The sequence below is a fragment of the Penicillium diatomitis genome (assembly GCF_028827545.1).
Source record: "Penicillium diatomitis strain IBT 30728 chromosome Unknown utg000001l_segment0_segment0, whole genome shotgun sequence".
In the NCBI taxonomy this organism is placed as follows: domain Eukaryota; kingdom Fungi; phylum Ascomycota; class Eurotiomycetes; order Eurotiales; family Aspergillaceae; genus Penicillium; species Penicillium diatomitis.
This window is the reverse complement of record NW_026623173.1, coordinates 1,858,974-1,875,021: the sequence shown is the minus strand read 5'-3', so window position 1 is coordinate 1,875,021 and position 16,048 is coordinate 1,858,974. Positions and strand designations below refer to the sequence as shown.

Sequence of the window (16,048 nt, the reverse complement as noted above, 5' to 3'; positions counted from 1 at the left end):
TTTACTCTATAGCTGGCGATCAACGGGCATGGATCAAGCCAGCTTGCGTTGGCTTGTATCTCTGAAGCATAGAAGTAAGGTGCTCGGGCAAATATGGAATTTTGGTGATTTCGAATTTGTTCATACAGTTAGAGCTTCACATATCTACACTGCCACGCTATCATATTTTCATCTACGTTCGGCAGCTTTGCGGCGTTTACCAACGATTCATGCTCACCCAGAAAACTAAAGATCAAAATCGAGCCAATTTCATCATCGGCAAATTTCCAAACAAACTACTGGTATACGAAAGTTCATGTCACAAGGGTGACCTTCTACCCCCGGAACTCCAAGCTTTTTGTGAGAGGTAGGACGAGGCTCGAGCAGCAGTGGTACAGCCACGATCATCCCGTCTCGGGCGGGACCCGTTGGCGTGGCCCAGCTGACAGTTCCTGAGCGATCGTTACCCGCCATACTTCTGTAGTGACAACTTACAAGTGTCGTGACTTACTGCTTCAGTGCTTAATGCTTAATGGTACATAAAATGTACTCCTACGTAGTGCTGACTACTCGGCATCGGTTCGTTAGATGGTGGCTGATCGGAGAGATCTTCATTCATCATACTCTCCCCCCCCTCCTTTCTTCTCCGAATAAGGTCAGTTCAGTACCATCCATGATCACCGCATGCCGCATGGGCATACCCATCACCTGTGAATCCTGCTACCAGTCTTCCTCTGCGGGATGGTGGAGAAGTGGACCGAGGTGACGTCCTCCACTCGATCGGCTTTCCTATTCCCCAACGTGAAAGTACTTGGAGCTTTCGATCTTCTCGGGATGATCTGGACAAAGCCAGCTCCCCGCTTTCAGATGATGCAGCTCGCCTAAAAGAAGCAGATATCCCACTAGGATGGTGAAGTGGTCTGGCGCTAGCCTGAGTGGCAGTGGTGTCAGTGTCTTGTACCGTCAACCCTTCGGCCGAAGCGGTACTCGAGGCGATTGACAGGTGACAGGCAAGAGTGCAGCCGGAGCTCAGCAAGGGTGTTTCGACTCGAACTATGAGGCGTAACGAGCATATTTGAAATCAAAGGCAAAATATCCATGGTCAATTTCGACTTGACGCTCAAGACGTAAGATTCGATGTCAAAGATGAATGGTAGAAGTCGTGGAAACATAAGGCGATAGATTGTAGGACTAACAATGGATCGGCTGTCGGAAGCTCCATCAGCAGGTGGAACCACTTGGAGCAGTGAGATCGACGGGTTCGGGAGTATATGGAAAGGTCACAGTGACTCGACACGTTGTTCTGGGAGGGGCACATTGATCGATAATGAGCCATCGTCCACTCTCGTAGTGTAGCTGGGATCCGACCAGTTTCACCCGTATAGTGCCACCATCGGTCGTCAACATGGCATCATGAGGCGGTTTGCCCTGCATTGGGAAAATGCCGCCGAGCCGGTTTGCTTGTCCTGCCGATTTGTTGCCATCATCGACATCGTGCGATAAACCAGCTCCGACTCGGTCTCTGCCCCCCATCTTCGTGTTTGATGCGTGTGGGCAACGCACTTCTTAACCCCAACGTCTTCCCTTGTGTCTCACCTCTTCTCTCCTCTCATTCTACCTAACTATCAACCCAACCGAACTTTGCCTCCTTTCTGATCTTTCCAACCAACGTTTGTCCTCTTCATCAATCCACAAGCACTCGCCTGCCACTTCCCTATCCCATATTTACACCCACTGAATCAGTCTTGTCAACACTCTGCCAATATCTCACCCACTTCACCCTCGATGGCACCCCAAGTCCCGGAGAAGCAGTGGGCGCAGGTGGTGGAGAAGAAGGGTGGACCTCCCATCTACAAGGAGATCCCCGTGCCCAAGCCAGGTCCCGATGAGGTCCTCGTGCAGATCAAGTACTCGGGCGTCTGCCATACCGACCTGCACGCGATGAACGGTGACTGGCCTCTCCCTCTCAAGATGCCTCTCGTGGGTGGCCACGAAGGTGCCGGTATCATCGTCGCCAAGGGTGAACTCGCCAGCGGCGTCGAGATTGGTGACTATGCCGGTATCAAATGGCTGAATGGCTCTTGTCTGTCTTGCGAGTACTGCAAGACGGCCGATGAACCTCTCTGCGCCGGTCAGCAGCTGTCGGGTTACACCGTCGACGGCACATTCCAACAGTATGCCATTGGCAAGGCCGCTCATGTGACTCTCCTGCCCAAGGACATCCCCCTGGATGGTGTTGCTCCAGTCCTGTGTGCCGGTGTCACCGTCTACAAGGGTCTCAAGGAGTCGGAGGCTCGTCCAGGACAGACCGTCGCCATCGTCGGTGCCGGTGGTGGTCTTGGTGCCATGGCTCAGCAATATGCCAAGGCCATGGGTCTGCGTGTCATTGCTATCGACGGTGGTGATGAGAAGCGAGAGATGTGCGAGAAGCTTGGCTCCGAGGTGAGTACCACCCGACGTATCATTGAATGGATTTACCATCGACTTTTGATTCATGAACGTTCGCATGCAACCCCCAGTGAAGCTAACAAAGCCTGCCCCCTCCTTAGGTCTACATCGACTTTACCAAATCCAAGGATCTCGTCGCTGATGTCAAGGCCGCTACTCCCAACGGTCTCGGGGCCCACGCCGTCATCTTGCTCGCCGTCTCTGAGAAGCCCTTCCAGCAGGCTGTCGAGTACGCCCGTCCCCGCGGAAATATCGTCGCCATCGGTCTGCCTGCCAATGCCTTTCTCAAGGCCCCCGTCTTCGAGACCGTCGTGAAGATGATCAACATCAAGGGCAGCTACGTGGGCAACCGTCAGGACGCTGCCGAAGCAGTGGACTTTTATGCTCGCGGTCTGATCAAGATCCCCTTCAAGACCGTTCCTCTTAAGGACTTGCCCAAAGTGTTTGAGTTGATGGGTGAGTGATGCCCCTGCCTCTTCTCTTTTGTTTTTCTGCTCCTTTCGTTCCCCTCCTTGATCCAATTGTGACGATGTGCTAACCATGTGTCTTTCTCGGAACCAGAGCAAGGAAAGATCGCTGGGCGCTACGTCCTGCAAATGCCAGAGTAAAGTACTCAGCCGACCGACCCGGCCAACTCGAACAAACTCAAGGTGAACTCTCGCTCTCCGACTATGAGAGCAATGGGCCCTTTCTCCTCTCATGATCTGCCACACCTACCTCTGTATGAATAGCCAGTATTGCCATATGTCCCAATGCTGTGAGCTACATGAATGAGTAATGAAACATATTATTGAAATAAGGAGATGGGTGTGATTCGTAGCCCACTTCATATCAGGCACCCGTCCAGTGCTCCTCAAGCTATTGCGAGCAGGACTCAGTGAAGACACAAGCGTCTAGCACTTTTGAGAAGCTGACCAAAAACATCCTCAGTATCTCCTACCTTTGTACCTACTCTTCGTCAGTATTGCCAAACCTTGCCCACGCCAGGCAACGGGCGCACCCAAGTTAGACGCCGTACGTAGTGTAGCGCCTCATGATCGACAGACCCTCATCACATGACCGACGATCCGTCCTGTTCACTCCGCCATCACCAAAAACTTGAAGCCCAACTGTTCCTTAATGCCTCCTGGATTTCATGGAACCTTCACACCCTGTCAACAACTCATTCCCCGTGGAAAAATGTACAAACAAGTTGGTCGAGAAATAGCTGTGACCCGGTAATGATTAGAAGCCCATAAGTTGTTTGGATATTGTGCATTGTGCTTGCTATCTATGCCACGACTTGTCCAACATTCCCAGTAACGTCAGCTGAATATGGGGTAAGTCTTTTTCTTCTTGTCTTTTTTGAGGGGGGAAGCAGTGCTCGTTGATCTCTCAATGTCGTTTCATGCTGACTTATCCCCGCACGTGCACGGCAAAAAGCGAACGTCTTCGGGAACACCTGCGTCAACCTTTGAATCCTAAGAAGGCTGGGGGACGGGACTGCGTTGATTAATATCGAGAACGGCACAAATGATCGGTGGAAAGCGAGTAAAAAAGAGAGAAAAAACGTAAAAAGACATGGTCCCAGAGGGGGTCGAACCCTCGACTTTGGCGTTACAGACTTTGCAGCTGATATTAGCACCACACTCTAACCAACTGAGTTATGGAACCTTCGTTGGAGAACGGGCCTCGATTTGGACCATAGACTGGATATTTTTTCTGCCGGTAATTCCCGCCTTGTACCTGACCCGCATTGAAAAAAAAAAATGGTTCGTCTCCAATCACTTCAATAAGAGGCATAGAGGCACACCCTGAAAATCATATCAATTCGACATTTTCAAAGAGACAAAAACGTATGGACTCGCGGGGAATCGAACCCCGGACCACTCCCATGCTAAGGGAGTATTATACCACTAAACCACAAGCCCGCTTGCTTGGAGGGCGTTCTTGGTACGGTTATATCAAGCCACCCCGTGTCCCAGTGCGCCAAGTTCCGCTTCGAAAGACCCACCTGCACTCTTGGTAGGTACCTAACCTACATAGGATTGTGGCATACAAATTCTGAGGGCAGGTTCATCAATTGCAACGAAAGATGGAAGACCAAGATCTGGTTGTGAGGTTATGATTTATGCCGAGATCCGAAACGTGTGGCTGCTGTACTGTAGGCTCGGACGGCAATAGCATAGACCCTTCGAGATGTAGTGAGCCTTCAATTTTTCATTCTACCGAGCCTATCTGATCATCTGATCCCTGAGGTGGGCTGTATTGATCCATTGTTGTAGCGGCGGAGCTGGATGGAGGGCAACCCGATTGGGATCCATTGTGTCCGTTACCTAGGGCTGCCTGGAGAGCCTTGAATGGTCTGTATACCTGGGTGTGACCTGACTTTGATCCTTGTGTACGGCGGTCGATCCAGTATACCTAGTATGGTGGTAGGTAGGAAATTGAGGTGTCTATTTGCCCGATAGGTCGACCGCAGATGCCGCGACCTACCTATCTCCTAGATGGCCTTTCTCGTGGAGAACGGACGTCACCCGTGCTCGATACTTCCAATGTTGTTGGGTTGAGAAGTCTATCCTGGTTTGAAGATATATTTCCGGCCCTCACTCGATCAAGACAATTAACACAACCCAACTGCAGATTGTATCTAAAAATACGCACTCCAGATACTACACGAACATGCAGTACATCGAGAAGACTGATATAGATGGAGAAGAACGATCACATGCCCTTAAGTACTAAGGCCACGAGGGAATCCAGCGACTAGAACGTTCACCAGATCGAAACCTCCATCAATAACCGCGCGATAAGCTCCGATGGGCGGCTCCTCGCCGGACCGGTTTATCGCGCCGATAAGGACGGGCAAGCTTATCAGCCCCACGTTTGTTCCGGAGGGTCGATCATCATGACTTAACAGCATGTACATGAGACGGTCGATTCTGTAGCCGCCAAAATGACCAATTGACTGTGGTCAAAGTCAATGCAGAACAGAAAAAGAAGACTAATGGAAACCGCAAACCGGCCAACCGACACAGTCTCCCCACATTTCAATCAGGTTGTTCAATCCACTCAGGGCTCACAATGTCTTCAGTCCCAGGAAGAATGCCAGGAGTGCCGCTCTGCGTAGACCTTCTTGATTCGTCCCTTTCCCTTTCGGGACGCCTCGGCGTTTGCTATGTCACATCCGGAAGCGCTGATTGGCTCACAGCGCCGAGATCCAATGGTCTCGACGCGGGGAACGAGGACAAGGTGAGTTCTACGGGGAAAGATAACAAAAAAGTGTCGCCATCGAGATTGATATAAATGCTCTAGCCCCCGTGCTTTGCCCTTCCCATACCTTCCAAGTTGTCATCTTTAAACAAGCTCAATCAGGAATTGAGCAATATCATCATCTTCGGTGTGACACTTGGTTATCGCCCGCGCACCGAGTAACCTTGAGCCGCTGACCGCCCCCGCACTCAATCCCCTCATCCTTTACAAATCTCCCGCGAGAGTCAAATTCCAATTCACAATGGCCTCCGTTCTTCGCTGCGGCTCGAAGCTGCGCACTGCGGCTCATATGCCTGCAGCTCGCGCTCTTTCCACCACTGCTCGTCGTGCTGCGAATGAGAAGCCCTTCTTCCCCAACGAGCCTGCTGCTCCTACTGTCTCAACACCCATTCCCGGTCCCAAGAACAAGGCCGCCGCTGCCGAGCTTGACGAGGTCTTTGACGTGCGATCTCTGAACATGCTCGCTGACTACCACAAGTCTATTGGAAACTAGTACGACCAACCACCCATATTAGTGCTCTTTTCGACCGAAACTTTGCCACCACGGATGCTAACACCAGCTCACTTAAAACAGCATCGCTGACCTCGATGGCAACCAACTTCTCGATGTGTAAGTCATTGCGCTTTCTGATCCATGTTGTTGAAACAGCATAGCTTACACAGAATCGTACAGCTATGCTCAGATTGCCTCTATCCCCGTCGGCTACAACAACCCCCACCTCCGCCAGGTGTCTCAATCCGAGGAGATGATCACCTCGCTGATCAACCGTCCTGCCCTGGGCAACTTCCCCTCATCTGACTGGTCTCACATCCTCAGGACCGGTATCCTCCGTGCTGCTCCCAAGGGACTGAACCAGGTCTTCACCGCCATGGCTGGCTCTGATGCCAACGAGACTGCCTACAAGGCTGCCTTCATGTACTACCGTCAACTCCAGCGTGGTGGTCCCGAGGTTGACTTTACCGCCGAGGAGATCGAGTCCTCCATGAACAACCAGGGTCCTGGCTCTCCCCAGCTATCCATCTTGTCTTTCAAGTCTGCCTTCCACGGCCGTCTCTTTGGATCTCTCTCCACCACCCGCTCCAAGCCCATCCACAAGATGGATATCCCTGCCTTTGACTGGCCCCAGGCTACCTTCCCCATGCTGAAGTATCCCCTCGAGGAGCACGTGCAGGAGAACGCCGCCGAGGAGAAGCGCTGTCTGGAGGAGGTTGAGCGCCTGATCAAGGAGTACCACAACCCGGTGGCCGCCGTGATGGTCGAGCCCATTCAGTCGGAGGGTGGAGACAACCACGCCTCGCCCGCCTTCTTCCAGGGCCTGCGCGACATCACCAAGCGCAACAAGGTCCTCTTCATTGTTGATGAGGTGCAGACCGGTGTTGGTGCCACTGGCAAGTTCTGGGCTCACGATCACTGGAACCTGTCCACTCCCCCGACATGGTGACCTTCTCGAAGAAGGCCCAGACTGCTGGCTACTACTTTGGCAACCCAGCTCTCCGCCCCAACAAGCCCTACCGCCAGTTTAACACATGGATGGGTGACCCATCCCGTGCTCTGATCTTCCGTGGCATCATCGAGGAGATTGAGCGTCACGACCTGGTCGAGAACACCCGCATCACCGGCGACTATCTGTACGCCGGCCTGGAGCGTCTTGCCAAGCAGTACCCCGAACACTTCCAGAATCTCCGTGGTAAGAACCAGGGTACCTTCATCGCCTGGGATACTCCCAAGCGGGACCAATTCCTGGCCAAGGCCAAGACCGTCGGTGTGAACATTGGTGGCAGCGGTGCGCAGGCCGTCCGTCTGCGCCCCATGCTGATCTTCCAGAAGCACCACGCTGATATCCTGCTCGAGAGCATCGAGAAGACCATCAACCTGCTTTAATCGACTGAACTCTGTGTTGAGCCTTCCGCAAACGAGAATTGACTTTCGGGGCTATTGATACCCGCGGATCTTCATGGACTTTCTTGTCTTAATTTTGCGAATTTGTGAGCGTTTATGTCTGTTCTTTTTTCTCGTCATGTGATGTACGTCACGCTTTCAGTCCTGTGCCTGGAGAAAACACCGTGATATTTCATGTCCATAGACACTTTTTCTTCAAACTGATTTTCATACTTTAAATTTCGAAGTGCGTTCGAGATCACAAGCTCTGCCGGGAGCAAGGCCCTGAAGATTGAGAACCATCGTCTTATTCCCGCGCACTCTAAACGCGTGACCGGAAGATAAGGAAAAAAAGACCAAGAACAAAGGCTAAATGCAGTCATGTAAACGAAACTCCCCAAAACCAAGCAATGCATCCATGTACTCCATCTTCTAATTTCGACCCGCCATGGACTTCGTAACAGGGTATCTAGAATAGAGACAGCCTTCAAGAGGCACGGGAGTTGCCACGGGGGGTCGAGAAGACGGTGAGATGGCATCGAGTATCAAGCGTCTTGGGCCTCATCATGGTCCATACTTCCGTCACGTCTAAAACATCATAACTTGGTTGGCTTCCGATCGCAAGATTCTCGTTCGCGAAGGGGGATGAGTGACTCAGGAGGGGGGACTCACGGTACGAATTTGATCCCAGAGTCTTCCAGACTGCTGATGATGTATTCGGGGAGCTGTCATTAGAGACCGTCCATCAGCATCGAGCGCTCGCTTCATTTGAATAGAGGGTTCAACTTACTATGCCCGTCACTTTGGCCGCATATGTGCCAGCCACGTAGTTGTCCAGTCGTTGCCACCGAGCCACCCAGCTAACTGTTGGGTTTCCAATCGACATCAGTCCCTCAAAGACCTGCGAGGTGCATTCCTCGATGGCGTCGGTGTTTCCTGCGAGCTGGAGCACGTTCTCGCAGTTCGGACAGCCCTCGCGCACGAATTTCTGTAGTGAGACAAGCAAGATATGGTCAGCTCTGTGTCTTTAAGTGAAGCGCCTTGCGACCCAGCACAAGGGGGGATCGTCAGAGTAGAGTGCTGGGTGGAAGCTCTTACGGTGTGTGGCTGGACGACGGCGCAGACCATGCATGCGCGAAGATGACGCTGCTGAGAAGGAGTCGCGTAGAAAGACATGATGATATGGCGCGAGCAGAGAACTTTCCAGACAACAATGAGTGACTGGTTGGAAGATCGGAGTTGGAGTGCGTTGCGCGGTCGATGGTTCTGGAAAAGCGCCAAGCCTTCGGGGACAGCGAATGACGGGGAAAAAGTCACGGCGAGAGCAGATCGCCGAGAGAGCGAGAGACGATCGGAGGGACAAGACGTTGAGACGGCCAGGTTATCAGATCCCTCGGACCAATAGTCTTTTTTTTTTTTTTTTTTTGGGGTCGGCTTCGACATCTCTTGTTCGCCTCACTCTTCCCTTTTTCACCTCCTACCGTATACACCTTTTGGCACCTAGACAATTGTGATCCAGTTCTCAGTTCAATTTTCTATCGCCTGCCCACTCTTCTCCTCTCTTCCCCGCCGCCGCATCGTCTTTGCCCGTCCCCGATCATCGCGGTCTCGTGCCCCTCCGTAAAACCTCGTTTCCACACTCGCCATGGCTTCGGCACAAGAAGAGGCTAACGCCCTGAAGCTGAAAGGCAACAAGGCCTTCGCTGAGCACGACTGGCCCACGGCAGTGCAGTTTTACGATCAAGCCATTGAGAAATACGACAAGGAGCCATCCTTCTTCTCCAACAGGGCTCAGGTATGACCGGCTGCAACATGAGATCACTCGCTTGTCCCATGGTAGATTTGAGGGCGCACTGAATGATGCTAATTTATTGTTTTTTTTTATCTTGAATACAGGCCCAAATCAAACTCGAGGCCTTCGGCTTCGCCGTCGCCGACGCCACTGCGGCCTTGGAATTGGACCCCAACTACGTCAAGGTTAGCCGCTCACCATCGAGCCATCCGATATTCCGATGTTCCTCGTTCCCGGCGAGATAGAAAGCCACGATTCTGATGTGATGATGTTCCACTAGGCGTACTGGAGAAGAGCCCTGGCCAAGACTGCCATCCTCGACTATAAGGGAGCCCTGCGCGACTTTAAGGCAGTGGTTCAGCGGGAACCCAACAACCAGAATGCGAAGATCAAGCTCGCGGAGTGTGAGAAGCTTGTGCGCCGTCTGAATTTTGAGAAAGCGATCGAAGTTTCCGACCCTCCTTCAGCATTCGAGGGCCTGGATATCGAAGCAATTAATGTGGAGAGCGACTATGATGGCGTGCGACTGGGCAGCGAGATGACTCAGGAATTCATCGATGATATGATTCAGCGGTTCAAGGATGGCAAGAAGATTCACCGCAAATATGTGTTCCAGATCATCAAGGCTGTGAAAGAAATCGTCTATAATGAGCCAACCATGGTGGAGGTTGGTGTTGATGCGGGCAAGAAGTTGACAGTCTGTGGTGACACTCACGGTATGTCAACAAACCAAGTCCACTTGTCGATGTACTCAGAACGGCCTGACTAATACGAATCAGGTCAATTCTTCGATTTGCTCGAGATCTTCCGTCGCAACGGAAGCCCATCTGAGTCGCATGCCTACCTCTTCAACGGTGACTTCGTTGACCGAGGCTCGTGGTCGTGCGAGATTGCCTTGCTGCTTTACGCTTATAAGTGGCTGCGTCCGAGCGGCTTGTTCCTCAACCGTGGTAACCACGAGACGGATGACATGAACAAGGTCTACGGTTTCGAGGGCGAGTGCAAGGCTAAGTATAATGAGCGTGTGTTCAAGGTCTTCTCCGAGTCATTCTCTGCGCTTCCTTTGGCGACATTGATTGGCGAGAAGTATCTTGTCCTACACGGTGGTCTGTTCTCAGACGATAAGATCACCTTGAACGATATTCGCAAGCTGAACCGCCACAACCAAAGGCAGCCCGGCCAACAAGGCTTGATGATGGAGATGCTTTGGACTGACCCCCAGCCTCAGCCCGGCCGCGGGCCAAGTAAGCGTGGTGTTGGCCTTCAATTCGGTCCCGATATTACCAAGCGTTTCTGCGAGAACAATGGTCTCGAAGCCATCATTCGATCGCATGAGGTCCGCATGGAGGGTTATGAAGTTGAGCACGATGGCCGGTGCATCACTGTCTTCTCGGCGCCCAGATACTGTGACTCAACGGAGAACAAGGGCGCCTATATCAACATCGGACCCGATCTCAAGCTCAACTATGAAGTCTTTGAAGCAGTTCCTCACCCTGATATCAAGCCCATGGTAAGTTCGGGATCTTGCGGTACAATCTCGTGAGAATGTCCTCAGCTAACGTTCGTGTTCAGGCCTACGCCCAAAACTCGATCTTATCTTCTATGTAAAACCCACAGGCCATACGCTGAGCGGACGCTTTTCCTAGACAGAAACGTTCTATGTATTCACGAGCCCCGCGATCTCTTTTTACTTCACATTCGAATTTCAACATGAGGCGGCGTACGAGCTGGTAACTTTCACCTTGTGATACCTTGGCATGAACTGTTATTTCTAAGACAATGTGACATACGTGTTAATGGTCCATGGCAGACTGGATCCAAATCACTATTATCGAATCTGGCAGACTCCTCGATCAGAAAGACCTCCTCCTTGACCCATCTCCAACTCCGAAGGCCGAGGTCCCAGAACAAGCTGATGTAGGCTAGTCCGCGGCTGTAATCCAGGAGGAAATCATACATCATTGCATGCATCATTGGATACTGCGCCAAATCTCGATTGACCGCTTTCCGTGCCCCGCGGTCCCCCTCCACTAAGACATATGACGGCTTCCCCAGCTTTCCTCAATTCAAAGCAATTAAATATGGAATTTGATCCAAAGACACGTACGAAGACCACCTGATACATTTTGCATATGGCTGGGCTATTCAAACTGACTTATATCAGCCCAGTATCTCACCTCGGACCCATCAAGCTTCGCGTCTGTCTCCGCCGACGACCGATGGCCCGTCATCCTTGTATGCCCACGACATTTACCTCCGTTGAAGTCGTCCACCACAGGCTAATGAGAAAAGACCGGTGCTATTGATGACTTGGCTCGGTCGGTGAGCGCTGTCTCGGATGATGAGAAAGCCAAGGAAGGCAAGGGCATTATTGAGAAGCTGGCGACTTTGAAGTATGAGTTGCAGCATGATCGGCAATTAAGGTAAATTTCATTTCGTCCTCTCACACGATTCTGAGGTGATAAGGCTTACCTTATCTAATAATTGTATAGCCCCCTCGAAGACGATGGTGCGTCGGATATCGCATCGTACAATGAGGAGCTTGTGCAGCGTGGAAATCCCAAGTGGCACGATGCCCCTTGGCTATTTGCCGAATGCTATCTTTGTACGTTCGCCCATTGTACTGCTTCCTGACGGATAATGACATGGGACTGATATCCAAGGATATATAGACCGCCGAATGGAGACCTTCTTCGCCCTGTCCAAGCACTGGAAGGGGTACGATGTCTTTGCACGCCAAAAGATGTCAACCTTCAAGTCCTCCCGACCGGCCGTGCTAGAGCTCGCCGCACGATACCGCGAATTGGCCCATGAGGCGGAGACCGGGAAGGGAGTGGATGGACGATCTGCGGAACAAGTTGAACAAGCTGAGAAGCTCCTCTTCTCGGAAATGTGTGAGATCTGCTTATGGGGCAATGCCACCGATCTCTCCCTCCTGACCTCCCTTACGTACGAGGATATCCAGAAGCTGCAGGGATCGGATGCGCGAAAAGCATCGCAGAAGAACATCCTCGTCAATGACCTCGACGCTGCATTCAACGTCATGCAAAAAGCTCGTACCGAGAAGAAGGACGGCGAGCGTCGTGTCGATATTGTCCTGGACAATTCTGGATTCGAGTTGTTCGTCGACCTCATCCTGGCTGGGTATTTGCTGTCTGTCGGCCTGGCCACAACTATCGTTCTGCATCCCAAGCGTCTGCCATGGTTCGTTTCAGACGTTACACCAAAAGACTTTTCAGACCTTCTCAATTCGATGGTCGACCCACAAGCATTCTACACGGCTCCTGACGAGTCGGGCAAGACGTATCCCCCTCTTTCGGAGAAGGAGGTGCAAGATGTGAAGTTCCTCTTCGAACAGTGGAGTCAATTCCACCAAGATGGCAAGCTCATCGTGCGTCCACATTCCTTCTGGACTACCCAGGGATCTTTCTGGCGTATGCCGCACGTGGCCCCGGAGCTCTTCGAGGATCTCAAGGAAAGCGAGCTTGTCCTATTCAAGGGCGACTTGAACTATCGCAAGCTCGTCAATGACGTACGTATCTTGATTTCAAAGACCTCTTGCACCCAATATAAACACACGCACACGCACACGCACACGCACACAAATCTTATTTCACTAGTACTGACCATCTCACTCAGGCTCAATGGGACCCAAAAACTCCCTTCAAAACTGCCATTGGATCCTTGGGGCCAAAATCTGGAATCCGTGTGTTGGCATTCCGTACGTGCAAGGCGGATGTGGTTGTTGGCCTGCCTCAAGGCGAAGACGAGAGGCTTCGCCAGCTTCCTGGAGGCGGCGGTGCCGAGTCGCGAAAGTGGGCGTGGACTGGAAAATGGGCCGTGGTGTCTTTCTGTGATGGTAAGGCTTGATCTCAATGGGTGGAGACTCTGATTTTCAATATGTGGGTGTGCACAGAATGCTGTAGATTTCTAGGGGAATTTGTTGGTCAACACATAGAACTGTTAATATAGGAGGACTCAATAGATCAAAGTTGACCACCAATGTGCCAACCGCAGGTCACGATGGCGGGATTGTAAGTTATCGCTGTTTTTGATGTTTTTATTGGGCATAGACAAGAAACATGTGCTTGGAAGCAACGGGGAAAAACATTGCGTTAAGCAACCTGGCATTACATACGCTCACTCGATAGAACCAAGCTTCAGCAGGGAAGAAACAGAAAAGTAACAGCCGCTCACAAACAAACTCAACCCAAGACTTTCCCTGCGCTATTCTCCTTGCCCATTTGGTTCAACTTTCGGAGATCCTCCTTCTGCCTCAATCTCGACAACGCCGCAGCCCGGCGTTCGGGTGATAAACCATCAGCTCTGAGATCAGCGAGCCCTGTTCGCCGCAGCCCGCGACTGCCTCCGTTGAAGGTATTGCCCGCGTATGTTTGGCGCGACGAGGGCAGCGGAGACATGGACTCAAGCGCGGACTTGATGTGTGAACGGGGCTGCAGAGCAAGGTCCCCATAGCGATCCTCCTTTGATACTGCGGGATCTCGTCGGTAGAGTGAGCGGTAGCTAAGCTGTTTGTCATCTACTTTCTGGGTCTTTTGGGTATTGCGATCGAGGGTTCTCAGTGCTGGGATGTCTGGCGGGGAGGAAGGGGGCACTGCGTTATGGGTGCTGCGGTAGGCGACGTTGGGTCTCGGTAGGATCTCGTTCAGATAGTGCGTAACTTCGTCATCATCGGCGGTGACATTTTGCGCGGCGCGCTTCGCGTCAATGGTGCCAGTAGTCACATTCCTGGCTTGGAAGCGCTTTCCTGAAATCTTGGACCGAGGGCTGGGACTCGGTGGCCCGCCAAAGTCTGCGGTGGCATCGTCGTCATCGTCTATAAGTGGCGGACCATCGGTCAGCCCAAAGTCTTGAACTTTGACACTTTCGTGTGTCTTTCGAGGGCTGAGTGACAGCTGTGGTTGTTGTCGTTGCTGTTGCCGTTGTCGCTGATTTAGGTCACTCCGGCCCGAGGCTGACGCTCTGACCTTGAGCAAATCGATTTGAGCCTGCATGCGGCGACGCTCTTCTTCGAAGCTGGCCCGCAGCTTCTCTTCCGACTCGCGATGTTCTTGGGTGGTTTTCTTGATCCGATCACGGTATTCTTGAATACGAGCCTCAAGTTTCGTTTCACGCTGCTTAAGCTTGGCCTCTTTCTCCTTGCGTCGGCCCTCATAGCGAGACATTTCTTGCTTGACGCGTGCCAGACTCTGCTTGAGGGATTGATTTTCCTTCTCGAGCTCCAGAGCTTTCTTTTCAGAACTCTGCGCTAGGCTTCGGAGCTCGCTCAGTTCCGGGTTTTCGCGCTTTAGCTCCTCCACCTTGGCGTTCGCTAGCTTGAGCTCTTCCTGTGCCTTGCGTAGCTCTTCCACAGAGCCGGAGGTCCCCTTAGTCGAAATATCTGTCTTGGCTGGCTCGGGGTCTTCCGCCACATTGTCTTTAACCACACCTTGCCGTTCCAATGTATTCCGCAAGGAAGTGACCTGTTGCTTGTATTGCAGAGCCAAAGCTGTCTGCTTGGTCAAGTCCCTAATCAATTGCTCTTTATCCGCCTTGGATCCTTCTCCAACGATGGTGGCAGCCAGACGTGTCACTTGTTTCTCCATGTCTGCAACTTTCTCCTCTTCTTCTCGTAGTTTATCTGCCAGGCGCAGAGCCTCCGAGTCCTTCTTTCGCGCGTAGGACTTTGCAATCGATCGGTAATGGATGAGCTTCTTGATCTCGCGATTGGTTCGCACCCGATAGTTGTCGAATTCAGTCTTCCAGTACTTGCCGGATTCGGAGCGCGGTTCGTCTAGGTTCATTGTGATATCTTCCATGCCTGGTTCATCCTGGGTGACAGGCTGCGCAGCAGAATTGGTCTCAGATGACTGCTCTTGTGATGATCTCGTTGATTCCGCGTTCTTGGACGCATTTTCGCGAGCATCCAAAAGTGTTTGTGTCAGTTTGCTCGGTGGCTTGCCGTTCGCTGAGCCCGACATCCACTGGGCGGTAATTCCTGAGGGATTCGGAGGTGTTTTTGGTGCCCGGCTGGACTGACTCTCCCGCTTGCCCTCGTTATCAACGACGCCTTCTCCAAAAGACACGGTTTTCCGACGATTCGCGATCGTACCTGGGGTCACCAGTATACTCTTTGTGGGCGACCCCGATGGGTTGAATGTATTGTTGATGTCTGGTTTGAGGAGCTCCTTGTCAAAGATGGGCTTGGAGGTGTCGCTTTTACTGCGTTGATGAGATAATGATTCTGGCTGGGATTCGACGTTTTCTTCTTTCTTTGTTTCCTCTTGCTCGGTCTCCTCTGCACCGGGAGTTCCGAATAAAGCGCTCCTAAACGCGCGCATCGCAAACACGGGAGCTGGCGTTTCGGGGGGCTCCAGCACGGCGGAGGTGCCTACGTGTCGAAAAATTGGAGAATTAGTGTCTGTGATCTTTCAATACATCATGCTTCGAAGTGTTACCTGTAGGCCCAGCCTCACTCCCCTTGATCCATTCCAACATGGTTGGGTGTCGAGAATTGATTCAGATAAAGCAGAGAGGCTTGTTTACTGACGCGCGGGAGGACGGGGCGCCAAAACATTAAGGCTAGCGCTTATCGATTAGACAACAGATCTGCGGCATAGTGGTTCATCGGCACACCGGTACATCACTAAATGTGTTACGAGGTACAATTGATCGTATTTGCTAGGAATTGCTTGTGG

The 16,048-nt window shown here is 52.0% G+C and overlaps 7 protein-coding genes across 7 annotated transcripts; 5 read left to right on the top strand and 2 right to left on the bottom strand.

Moving 5' to 3' along the window:
• Positions 1-1,764: 1,764 nt before the first annotated feature.
• Positions 1,765-3,035, top strand: N7539_000551 (zinc-dependent alcohol dehydrogenase; the record flags this gene model as incomplete). The annotated part of the gene is made up of 3 exons (XM_056930155.1): positions 1,765-2,421; positions 2,529-2,883; positions 2,989-3,035. 3 exons carry the CDS (start codon positions 1,765-1,767, stop codon positions 3,033-3,035), a joined length of 1,059 nt encoding a protein of 352 aa, XP_056794448.1.
• Positions 3,036-5,490: 2,455 nt separating this feature from the next.
• N7539_000550 (uncharacterized protein) lies at positions 5,491-5,841 on the top strand (the record flags this gene model as incomplete). Its single annotated transcript, XM_056930154.1, has 2 exons — positions 5,491-5,658; positions 5,755-5,841. 2 exons carry the CDS (start codon positions 5,491-5,493, stop codon positions 5,839-5,841), a joined length of 255 nt encoding a protein of 84 aa, XP_056794447.1.
• A 79-nt stretch (positions 5,842-5,920) lies between these two features.
• Positions 5,921-7,561, top strand: gatA (4-aminobutyrate transaminase gatA; the record flags this gene model as incomplete). The annotated part of the gene is made up of 4 exons (XM_056930153.1): positions 5,921-6,171; positions 6,254-6,289; positions 6,353-7,055; positions 7,133-7,561. The coding sequence occupies 4 exons, from the start codon at positions 5,921-5,923 to the stop codon at positions 7,559-7,561; spliced, it is 1,419 nt and encodes a 472-aa protein (XP_056794446.1).
• Positions 7,562-8,226: 665 nt separating this feature from the next.
• Positions 8,227-8,734, bottom strand: spt4 (transcription elongation factor SPT4; the record flags this gene model as incomplete). The annotated part of the gene is made up of 3 exons (XM_056930152.1): positions 8,227-8,283; positions 8,349-8,546; positions 8,657-8,734. 3 exons carry the CDS (start codon positions 8,732-8,734, stop codon positions 8,227-8,229), a joined length of 333 nt encoding a protein of 110 aa, XP_056794445.1.
• Positions 8,735-9,203: 469 nt separating this feature from the next.
• On the top strand, positions 9,204-10,958 carry ppt1 (protein serine/threonine phosphatase PPT1; the record flags this gene model as incomplete). Its single annotated transcript, XM_056930151.1, has 5 exons — positions 9,204-9,353; positions 9,455-9,535; positions 9,631-10,066; positions 10,130-10,860; positions 10,923-10,958. The coding sequence occupies 5 exons, from the start codon at positions 9,204-9,206 to the stop codon at positions 10,956-10,958; spliced, it is 1,434 nt and encodes a 477-aa protein (XP_056794444.1).
• Positions 10,959-11,389: 431 nt separating this feature from the next.
• Positions 11,390-13,220, top strand: N7539_000546 (damage-control phosphatase ARMT1 family protein; the record flags this gene model as incomplete). Its single annotated transcript, XM_056930150.1, has 6 exons — positions 11,390-11,453; positions 11,515-11,585; positions 11,643-11,773; positions 11,843-11,955; positions 12,023-12,882; positions 12,990-13,220. The coding sequence occupies 6 exons, from the start codon at positions 11,390-11,392 to the stop codon at positions 13,218-13,220; spliced, it is 1,470 nt and encodes a 489-aa protein (XP_056794443.1).
• Positions 13,221-13,555: 335 nt separating this feature from the next.
• On the bottom strand, positions 13,556-15,848 carry N7539_000545 (uncharacterized protein; the record flags this gene model as incomplete). Its single annotated transcript, XM_056930149.1, has 2 exons — positions 13,556-15,741; positions 15,827-15,848. 2 exons carry the CDS (start codon positions 15,846-15,848, stop codon positions 13,556-13,558), a joined length of 2,208 nt encoding a protein of 735 aa, XP_056794442.1.
• Between the last annotated feature and the right edge of the window lie 200 nt (positions 15,849-16,048).